At 39.4% G+C, this 12,007-nt stretch overlaps 1 protein-coding gene across 1 annotated transcript in view; it reads left to right on the top strand.

Annotated features, from left to right (window-relative positions):
* The window catches only part of LOC115219740 (coatomer subunit beta), an 86,344-nt gene that overhangs the window by 16,299 nt on the left and 58,038 nt on the right, over nt 1-12,007 (top strand). The window contains exons 6-9 of the mRNA XM_029789965.2: nt 4,223-4,315; nt 6,932-7,069; nt 9,820-9,939; nt 10,601-10,708. Of these exons, the coding sequence (XP_029645825.1) occupies nt 4,223-4,315; nt 6,932-7,069; nt 9,820-9,939; nt 10,601-10,708 (459 nt within the window). The remainder of the gene's footprint in view (nt 1-4,222; nt 4,316-6,931; nt 7,070-9,819; nt 9,940-10,600; nt 10,709-12,007) is intronic.

The following is a 12,007-nucleotide window of genomic DNA, read 5'->3' as shown; positions in this document are numbered from 1 at the left end:
ACTTTCAGCGCACCCACCCCCACTACTGACTTGGTCACCTAGAAAACAGAAGCTATCAACTACTTCTAGTTTTTCCCCCTGGAAAGTGACGGAAGTTGTTTTCTGCAGATTTTCGGAGGTTAATGCTCCCGAGCATCTGCCACATACAAAAACTATCTTCCCAGTTAGCCTACCTTTGACATTGCTGCACCTCTTATGTGTCCATAGCTTACACTGGGTACATCTTATAGAGTTTCTACCTACACCTTTTCTACAGATCGAGCAGGGCCATCTTCCTGAAGATATTTGTGGATTGTCTACCTTCCTACTTATTAGTACTTGGGTTTAGCTAGGTTGACTCTAAGGCCCCTTGATTCTAAACCCTCCTTCCACACTGGAACTTCTCCTCCAGTTCTGATAGTGACTCAGCAATAAGAGCAAGGTCGTCAGCGTAGAGGAGCTCCCAGGGACAGCCTGTCTTGAATTCCTCCGTAATGCCTGGAGTACTATGATAAATAGGAGGGGGTGAGTACTGAACCCTGGTGGACCCCAACCTCTACTTTGAATTCTTCTGTGTACATGTTGCCAACCCTAACCTTACTTACGGCATCTCTGTACATGGCTTGCACAGTCCTCACCAGCCATTCATCTATCCCTAGTTTCCTCATTGACCACCAGATAAGGGATCGGGGGACCCTATAAAAAGCTTTCTCCATGTCAACGAAAGCCAGGTACAGGGGCTTATCTTTGGCTAGGTATTTCTCCTGCAGCTGCCTTACCAGGAATATAGCATCAGTGGTACTTTTCCCTGGCACGAACCCAAACTGCATCTCATCTAAACTAACTCTCTCTCTAATTAGTTGGGCTATGACCCTCCGTAACCTTCATTACTTGATCCAACAGAGCTTGATACCTCTGTAATTATTTGTATCTAGGGCATCACCTTTACCTTTGTAGCAGTTGACTAGTATGCTGCTGCACCAGTCATTGGGTATGACTCCTTCGTGTATCACCTGGTTGACTATACGGGTGACTAGGTTATAGCCGACACTGCCAGATATTTTGAGCATCTCTGCAGTAATTCCTGATGGGCCTGGGGCTTTCCTGTCTTCATGCTTCTAATTGCCTTAGCTACCACGGAACTATCAACTCGGATAGCTGGTCCCTCTGTAGGGTCAACATTCGGCAGACTCTCTTTATCCCATTCATTTTCCTCATTCAGCAACCTTTCATAGTGGCGTCTCCAAGCTTCTCTCTTTGCATCCTCATTTAGCGCAAGTGAACCATCCTCCATGCGAACACATTTCTCTCCTACCACATCACGATTCTCTCTCACACACTGTCTTGCAACACGAAATACCTCAAGTCTTTCATCCTCACGGCGCAGCACATTGGCAAATTTTCTCTTATCTGCTTCCCCTCTGGCTAGATAGACCTGTCTCCTAGCTTCCCTTCTGGCAGTCTGATACCCTTCCCTGCTACCACCGTTTCCAGGCCTTCCAAGCCTGTTTCTTTTGTCTAATAGCCCTGTCAACAATATTGTTCCACCACCACGTTATTTTGGTCTTAAGGGGACTTTGCACCAGCCACAGATCTGGTCAGCGGCTTTCAGCAGGTTGTCCCTCAGAAACGTCCAGTTGTCTTCTACCCCATGTGTAGCTATACCCCCTTCCACTTCGTCAAAGGCTTCAAGTAACATATCTCTAAATCTCTGTCCATTCGCAGGGTCTTAAGCTTCCAGACCCTTCTTCTCCATGTTGGTCGTCTTCTAGTCGCCCTCTTAGTCCTGATCCTAAAGTCACTAACTACCAGTCTATGTTGTGGGATGCATTCTTCGCCTGGGAAGGTTTTGGCATTTATAAGCAGCCATCTTTCCCTTTTTCTGGCAAGGATGTAGTCGATTTGGCTAGTATGCCGGCCCGATCGGTAGGTGACCAGGTGGCTTGTTGGTTTCCTGAAGTTAGTGTTGCAGACCATAAGACTATTTGCATCACAGAACTCCAGCAGCCTGGTTCCCTCCTCGTTGCAGGAACCATAACCGTAGCCTCCATGTACGCCATTGAAGCCCCCAGCATGTCGTCCAACATGCCCATTGAAATCACCAGCCACAAAGAGAAGGTCCCTGTCGTTCGTCAATGAGGTGGTCTGCAGTAGGGTGTCATAGAAACTGTCTTTCTGTCCATCCGGTAGCCCTGGCTGAGGGGCATAGGCCGATATAATGGTTGCTAATCTATTATGAAGCACTATTCTAATCTTAAGTATTCTGTCACTTACTCTGATTACCTCAATTACTCTATCTATCCATTTCTCAGCGATAAGTATACCCACGCCACCAACCCCGTCAGTGTTCCCTGCCCAGAAAATCTTGTACCTGTGTTCCTTGCCTGTGAGGACCCTAGCAGATCCTCCTCTCCACCTTATTTCTTGCATACAACATACATCAACACGTCTCCGTTCAAGCATCTCGACTATCTTGCCAGACCTACCTTTCAGTGTGCCAACGTTGAGGGTGCCCACCCTGAGGGTGTGGGAGGTGTGGGCCTCTGAGACCCTGGGATGAGGGACAGCAGTGTTATGTACCTGAAAAGAAAGCTTGCATTTGCCAGATATCATACTGAGACTCTAGACTACAACCTGCATAAATTTCACAGTTTTTGCGCTATATGATCACAATAAACCCTACATAGGGGTGCGGGGGGCTCAAGAAAGATAGAAAACAGAAACTTCCGGTTCTCGTGGATGGGTGGGAGGGCGGGGTCACCTCGAAGGAACAACAGGTTTTAAGTTAATACGTAGGGAATTTTCTGCGACAGAAATTACTGAACATCTAGAAACTTCGGGGTTCGAGTAAAACATAATATAAATAGGAGAGAGAGAGAATATTGTAGTGAATTCTGGGAATGGAATAATAACGGGATGACACTGAAATTAAAGGAGGAATTTAAAATGCATGACAGACAGGAAGCCATGCATACAAGATGGCGAAATAAATAATAGAGAAACGGGATTTAGAGTTACGAATCAACGCTTAAAAAATGAATATGAATGACAGGTTGTAAGTTAAATTCGCTTAGCTGGTCATTTTTCGAGTCAGTGTTTTGTCAGCAAGATGTAGAATCGAGAAGAGGGACGAGATAAATCGAACACTGCTTTATAAAGAGTTAGGGATTGGGGGGGGGGATTATCAGGTGGCAGCATGAGGAAAGAGAGAGAGAGCTAAGGAACAACAGGTTTAATTCGTAAGGAATTTTCTGCAACAGAAATTACTGAACATCTAGAAACTTCGGGGTTCGAGAAGAATGTAATATAAATAAGAGAGAGAGAGAGAGAGAAAATATTTTGTAGGGAATTTAGGGAATCTTTGGGGAAAGGAATAACAACGAAGGAACAACAGGTTTTAAGTTAATACATAGGGAATTTTCTGCAACAGAAATTACTGAACATCTAGGAACTTCGGGGTTCGAGAAGAACGCAATATAAATAAGAGAGAGAGAAAATATTTCGTAGGGAATTTAGGGTATCTTTGGGGAAAGAAATAACGACGAAGGAACAACAGGTTTTAAGTTAATACGTAGGGAATTTTCTGCAACAGAAATTTCTGAACATCTAGGAACTTCGGGGTTCGAGAAGAACGTAATATAAATAAGAGAGAGAGAAAATATTTCGTAGGGAATTTAGGGTATCTTTGGGGAAAGGAATAACGACAAAGGAACAACAGGTTTTAAGTTAATACGTAGGGAATTTTCTGCGACAGAAATTACTGAACATCTAGAAACTTCGGGGTTCGAGTAAAACATAATATAAATAGGAGAGAGAGAGAATATTGTAGTGAATTCTGGGAATGGAATAATAACGGGATGACACTGAAATTAAAGGAGGAATTTAAAATGCATGTATGTATATATATATATATATGTGTATGTATATATATGTGTGTGTGTGTGTGTGTGTGTGTGTATCCAATGTCTTTATATTGGCACTGCTTTTGCAGTGATGTTTGTTTATTTCACCTGTGAAAACTTCATTAGCTGTTCAACATGTGAAGAACAGCGGAATAAAATAACGGTTGGCAACAGGAAATGACTCTGACCTTAGAATACTTCAAAAAGTCTTAGACCTACCGCATACCAGCATAGAAAATGTGAATATAAAACTTATGACTCTGCTGCTGCTATCTTCATTCCTTCCTTCTTTTCACTTAATACAGTACTTTGTAATGTGAATGTATTTTTTCTGTTGACAGGAAGCTGCTTTGAACTACCTCAGCAGTTGCATAGACCAAGTGAACACTTTTGGGGATATCCTTCAACTTGTTATTGTTGAGCTTATCTACAAGGTAAGTACGTAAGAGTTAGCTTGTTCCATGCTAAAATGAAGAAACACACATTAACCCTTTCGTTACTGTATTTATTTTAAGATGCTCTGTGTTTCTTTCAGTTACTTTAAATATAACAAAGAATTTAGTAAAATAACTTAGTTATCATTCAGCTAGTGTTAGGAATGTAAATTGTGACTAAGGTTTAGTGGTAGATTTTAATTCAAAACTTATGAAAACAAGACATTTGTACTACAGAGCCAGAAGTGGTTTCTGCTAGGTTGGTATCAAAAGGGCTAAGAATTGTTTCTCTATTATATATTTTAACCCTTTTGTTACTGTATTTATTTTAAGATACTCTGTGTTTCTTTCAGTTACTTTAAATATAACAAAGAATTTAGTAAAATAACTTAGTTATCATTCAGCTAGTGTTAGGAATGTAAATTGCGACTAAGGTTTGGTGGTAGATTTTAATCCAAAACTTATGAAAACATGACATTTGTACTACAGAGCCAGAGGTGGTTTCAGGTGGGTTGGTAATGAAAGGGTTAAAGTAATAATGACAATAATAATACCTAAACATCACGGCCTTATCAGACCAGTCACAGTCTGCTTGGAGATGATAGTAACTCCTCTGCTAGCCTTTTCTTTCCAGTTCATGCATGTTGATAGATGCCACTCCTGCTGATAAAATAGATGTTGAGAGGAACGCTAACCCCACATACCCACACCTACGATAAATGACTTCTGTTAATGTAGGGAGGTGTACAAAGGAACTGTTATGCCTGAATTAATGTGGGGGCCTCTGTATCACTGCTTGATCTAGAAATAACTGTTGAATCTTCAAATCATACTCACTACTTAGAAAAGTGAAGATTACATAATAATATAGATACTCCTAAAATCATGGATGGTCATGGCTGGAATGGCTTTCATAATATGCTTAAAGTCTGGTTATAGTCTGGTTACATTAAGGAGCTATAGAGAGGAACTCTGGACCTACCATTTCTGAAACTACATCTCTACCTCTCACAAGTGTACCTACTGATATATGAATTTCCTCCTGCTAAGGTAGGGAATGTGGAGTGGGAGATACACTTAAATAATAATAATGAAATTATTGTATACAGTGCTCAGGTACACCACAACTTGTCAGAAAGTGCGTATAAAGCATATGCAGTAATGTACAAATGTCTGGAAAGCGAACAATGTATGAGTCAAATACATTCTTGTGTGTGTATGGAGGGGAGAAATTCAGGTGTAGTGTTGGCGAATCTCAGGAAGCATGGAAGTTTTGAAGGATGCAGTGCTCTGACAACTAACAAATGATGCCAGCAGTCTGTTCCATGCTTCAGCAACTCTTAGCGTGAAAAAATGTTTCTGAAAGTCATGGAAGCTGTGCTGTTTTCTGACTTTGTAAATATGTCCACGGGTGTTAGACGAGTGGAGTTTGAAAAGGTGCTCAGAGTTATTGTTTGTAAGATGGTTGATAATTTTATGGGTGTCTGCCAAGTCAGTTGCCAGACGTCGGAGTTTCAATATGTCCATGCCCAGGGATGGAGGGTATTCTCTTCATCATCATCATCATCATCATCATCGTTTAGCGTCCGCTTTCCATGCTAGCATGGGTTGGACGGTTCTAATGGGGTCTGTGAAGCCAGAAGGACTCATCAGGCCCAGTCAAATCTGGCAGTGTTTCTACGGCTGGATGCCCTTCCTAACGCCAAAGTTGATTAATATCCTGAGCAAGATAGAGATTCCAGGTGAGGTTGTACCATAGCTATATAAAGCCGCAGATAGATAGCTGGAGAGCGGCTCACAAAGGACTTGGTGAGTGATGCCAAGACATCCTCAGCCTTCTTGGCAATTTTAGCGATGTGTTTTGTCCAACACAAATCACTGTCGACAATAACACCCAGTAAGCTGTGGCATGTACTGACATGTGACTATTATGTCATAGATATCAACCAACTAATAACGAAGCATTAAATTTTCTAAGTGCACATATGCTTATAGATAAATTTGAACACTATTTTAAGAGGTAAAATGTTATATCATCTGGTGTGCAAAGGCATAGGTTAAGGTAAAGGGCTCACTTAGGAAATGGATGGGATCTTTTCGGTTTGAACGGCAGTTTTTTCTAGCGGTGTCATATGAAATTGTCACCCATAATTATGACCGTAGTATCGATCTATTGCATTTCAATCTGTTTTAGGGTTAGGGTTAGGGGTGGGGGAAGGGTATCTTTTTTTCTTCACAAATGTGAATAAACCCAATCTGTTTCTTAAACGAGGGACATATTCATACGGCACAGAATGTTTTTTACCTCAATAGACGTGATTGATTGGTTGAAATTGCAGAACTTGAAGAAAAACAACAACAAATATCTTACAAACTATAGAATTTTCTCAATAAAGCCAAGAGAAAAAGATGTTTTATAAACACATTCTACCAGTATACGAAGTTTAAAATTTTTTAGTTACCTAGAAATTATATTAAAAACTGCCGTTCAAACCGAAAAGATCCAATGGATGGATGAATGAAAGATATTTCTCATGAAAGGTTTTGTATATATAGCTTAAATAGTACATAATTCTATTAATTACTGAACATTTGCTTGTTCTTAATTTTCAATAGGTATGCCATGCCAATCCTTCAGAACGGGCCCGTTTCATACGTTGTATCTATAACTTATTGAACTCATCAAGCCCTGCAGTGCGCTATGAAGCAGCTGGAACTCTTGTGACACTATCAAGTGCCCCTACTGCAGTCAAGGTGAGACCATTTACCTTTTCAAGGACATATTAACTTTTTAATCAGGTTTCTTAGTTGCATTTGGGTGAAGCCTCTTGTTTTCTTTGAATGTAGTTAATATAAAAAATATATTTTCTCGCTCTCTCGTCTATCAACCTTTTTCACTTCTCGAAGCCCTCGCTCTCTCGTCTATCAACCTTCGCATATTCCTTTATTAATTTTGCCCATTCAAGTCCTCGTTCTCTCGTCTATCAACCTTCGCCATCTTGAAGTCTGTTTCTTTAGTACACTTCCGCCTTGTCCAAAAATTCCCCTTCCGGTCAACTTATACTTAAAAGGCCACCCCACACGTGCTCTCTCATTCACCTAGCAGCTATATCCTGAGTACAGATAATTTGAAAACTTATTTTCACTTCTCGAAGTCCTCGCTCTCTCGTCTATCAACCTTTTTCACTTCTCGAAGTCCTCGCTCTCTCGTCTATCAACCTTTTTCACTTCTCGAAGCCCTCGCTCTCTCGTCTATCAACCTTCGCCATCTTGAAGTCTGTTTCTTTAGTACACTTCCGCCTTGTCCAAAAATTCCCCTTCCGGTCAACTTATACTTAAAAGGCCACCCCACACGTGCTCTCTCATTCACCTAGCAACTATATCCTGAGTACAGATAAGTTGAAAACTTATTTTCACTTCTCGAAGTTCTCGCTCTCTCGTCTATCAACCTTTTTCACTTCTCGAAGTCCTCGCTCTCTCGTCTATCAACCTTTTTCACTTCTCGAAGCCCTCGCTCTCTCGTCTATCAACCTTCGCCATCTTGAAGTCTGTTTCTTTAGTACACTTCCGCCTTGTCCAAAAATTCCCCTTCCGGTCAACTTATACTTAAAAGGCCACCCCACACGTGCTCTCTCATTCACCTAGCAGCTATATCCTGAGTACAGATAAGTTGAAAACTTATTTTCACTTCTCGAAGTCCTCGCTCTCTCGTCTATCAACCTTTTTCACTTCTCGAAGTCCTCGCTCTCTCGTCTCTCTCGTCTATCAACCTTCGCGTATTCGCAGTGCACCCGCCCTTGCCCACCCCCACCACCAATACCGGATATCTCTATATTTTTGCTCCATCTATACCGGATGTCGCTTCTCCCACCACCATTATAGGTGTCTACTCTTCGAACCCCCCTCTTCAATACGCTATTTCACCATGCATTACCCCTCTCGTGATATCCTACGTTCTACTTGTCTAGAACCTGTCATCGTTTCTCCGAACACCCCTCCCCACTGGTGCTCCCCTATATTTCTGCACCCCCCCCCACATAAAAAGCACCATCCGAACGTGGCCGATGCCAGCACTGCCCCGACTGGCTTCTGTGCAGGTGGCACATAAAAAGCACCAACCGACCGTGGCCGATGCCAGACCCCTCTGGCACCTGTGCAGGTGGCACGTAAAAAGCACCCACTACACTCGCGGAGTGGTTGGCGTTAGGAAGGGCATCCAGCTGTAGAAACACTACCAGACTGGAGCCTGGGGCAGCCCCTGGCTTCCCAGACCCCGGTCGAAACCGTCCAACCCGTGCTAGCGCGGAAAACGGACGTTAAACGATGATGATGATGACTACCATGTGCATTAGCATATGTACAACATAAGTTTTGATAGAAAATAAACAAGATAGCACATTTAATGTAGGTAAATTTGAAGAGAACTTGCAAAATATAGTTTAATCAAATATCTATAACTGATTTCAGTGACTTTTACCTTGGTGGTCGCATTTTCTAAATTATCTAGTTCTTGGTTTTGAGATCAAAATCTCAGTCCTGAATAGAAAGAATTGACTAGTGTGCTAAAAGTCTTACTAGGATCACAAGTGATGCATAAAGCATGAAAACATAAATGTCTTGTGAAACTGTCATATATTACTGACTGCAAAAGACTGCTTATAAATTTTCTGGGCAGTGTGAATGTAGATTCAGTCTTATAAATTCAGTTAAAAACATATCAAGGAATAGACTTGAGGTGTCTCACTTCAATAATCTGATGAGAATTAAGAGCTACTTTATTGTGGATCTGATTCAACAGAAACAAGGGACCTCACATAAATGTAACTATGAAACCTGATTGGAAATAAATTTAAACAGAATGTACAGTTTAGTAATAAAGGCATGAAATGTCAAAACTTAATTTTCCTTTGTACTAAATTTTATAGTAAAAATTATACGCTAAATGATCCATAATTCATTAGTAGGTAATATTCTATTTATCTCTGTTTCAATCACTGGTTTGTTGACTTTTAATTGTTATCTACCTATATAAAAGAGAAAAAAAACTTGACACTTTGGCTTTGGTAAGGATTCAATGGCACTAGACGTGCTAGGATCGAGCTGAAAATTGGCAGGGGTACTAAATGCGTGGTGATGATCCGACCTGCAATGGTTAAAATTTGCAAGCTATAAAGATGTGGTTGCTATGGCAAAGAGAGTGAAAATTGACAAGTGTTTGTTTTTCTTTCTAATGGTTATCATCCTTTCTTCTTCCATCTCTATCTTTCCTCCCTTCCCTTCACTTTCTCTCTATAACGACGTTTGAAGTTTCCACAATCTATTTCCTTTTGTCTTTTCTGATGGAATTTCATTACAAGTGAGAGGTGTAAACAATCTCAATTTACTAAGTTTCATAGTAATTAGAAGAGGTTGATATGTCAAAGACCCAGTCTTCAGATTATGTCAATGTTAATGATGATGATGATGATGATAATGCAACTGATTTATTTCTGTTTATTTGTTAGGCTGTTGCTAGTTGTTATATTGAGTTGATCATCAAAGAGAGTGACAACAACGTGAAGCTCATTGTCCTTGATAGGCTGATTGCTTTGAAAGAGGTGCCTGCTCACGAGAAAGTTCTTCAGGTAAGTTCCTATAAATTTTTCTTCCTCCCTGATGATCCGCAATCAAAAACCATGCTAGCTTTGACCATCCCATCTTTAACTCAGACAGGGTATAGTGAACCTAGGTGTATATTATCCAACTATTCATTTGTTTATAAGGCAGAAGGCTGGGATTTACCTGCTATTTCTAGCTTCCTCTTTTATATTATTGTTGTGAGACAAGTTTGTAGAATTTGGAACACATTGTCTTCCCAAACTTAAATGCTGTGTGTAGTTTACTAGAAATTATTCAGGTTATTTTGTAACAGTCTTCATAAAGATTTATCATGTTGCCTGGTTAAATAAAATTGGTTTTATGAAAGTTTAGTAAAGTGACAGTGATGACTTATTAAAATTTGGTTTGGAGTCTACATGTTGACTTCCAATCCTACCTGGATCAACTTTATATATTTGTCTCTCAGCGGTTGATGAAATAAATATTGGTCATGTGTATCAAATTTATGGCACTGTAACAATATTGCTAATTATCATTATGTCAATTAAACTGATAAAAGTGTTACCTCTTTTTCTCTTTTCATTCTCTCTACTCACATCTGTCATCTTTTTTTTTTTATTGATCTCTCTTTACCTCATTTTCACTGTCTCTCTACACATCAACATTTTTATTCCCTACTTTTATAAGGAATTGGTAATGGACATCCTGCGTGTATTAGCAGCTCCTGATCTTGAAGTCAGAAAGAAAACATTAAGCTTGGCACTGGATCTTGTCACATCAAGGACAATAGAAGAGGTAGGTTTTGTTTGAACTCTTCCACTACATTACATCTATCACTACACTACATCTATCGCTACACTACATCTATCACAAGATATTTGTCTTATTTTCACTCTGCTAGGCTCCAACACTCTGCCATATTAGTTGTGCCATATTTTATTATATATATCAATTTTTATTATTTTAATTTGAAAGGGCTTTAATGGCTTTTGAGGGACAAAACATCAAACAGGAGAAATATTGTTGTTTAACCCTAGATAGCTCTGATTAAGCAAACCTAATGAGAGATGATCTTGCTATGACATAGTGTATGTAAGGTTACATCATTCAGTGTGTAATTGCTTTTTTGGTTGTTAAACTATATAGAGATTTACTTGTTGGTTGGTGTTGGCTTAAGAATAATGATAAAAGTTAACGGCACCCAGTTTTAGGTAGCTTTCAAGGGTTAATTCTTAGTTCCTATTTTATGATATTAAACAGATGAGAGATTAATCTCCTCTACTGGATAAGATACCGATGTATTCCCTGATCTGGTACCTACTCACATATATTGTCAATAACCATATAATTTATCACTATAAATACGTGTCTTGAAGTAAGCCAACAGAAATTTCTAAAAAATTCCGTTATTACAGTATCGGTCCCAATTACAGAGTTAATTCATAAGAATTTTCTCCTCGTCAGCGATAAATATGTAAGACATAAATGAAATACTTACTCATATCCATGGTTATTGACAATTTGTCTTTTTTCGGTATATTTGGCATTAGAATTTTTTTCTTTTGCCCTTGTTTATAAATTGTTTATAAATTTAACCTTTGAAGGTATTTTTTAATATGCTGGCCATTGATAAAATCTTATCCTATATTAGATGTAAATTTAATAGTGTTCCCTTCCGGACTCTCTCACTCTGTGAGAGTTTTCAGTTCGAAATCGCATGTGTCTCGAGGTGTGCTGAAGAATTTCTATTTTGGATATATTTGGGGTACTTAGGTCTGCTCATGACTTAGTGCTTGCTTCTTCCATGGGTATGAGTAAGTATTTCATTTATGTCTTACATATTTATCGCTGACGAGGAAAAGATTCTTATGACTTAACTCTGAAATTGGGACCGATACAGTAATAATGGAATTTTTTAGAATTTCTGTCGGCTTACTTCGAGACATGTATTTATAGTGATAAATTATATGGTTATTGACAATTTGTCTTTTTCCTGTATATTTGGCGTTAGAATTTTTTTCTTTTGCCCTTGATTATATATATGTTTATATATATATATATATATACATATATATATATACATATATATATATA

Source organism: Octopus sinensis, linkage group LG15 (assembly GCF_006345805.1).
Source record: "Octopus sinensis linkage group LG15, ASM634580v1, whole genome shotgun sequence".
Lineage (NCBI taxonomy): Eukaryota > Metazoa > Mollusca > Cephalopoda > Octopoda > Octopodidae > Octopus > Octopus sinensis.
This window is presented reverse-complemented; position numbering and strand designations above follow the sequence as displayed.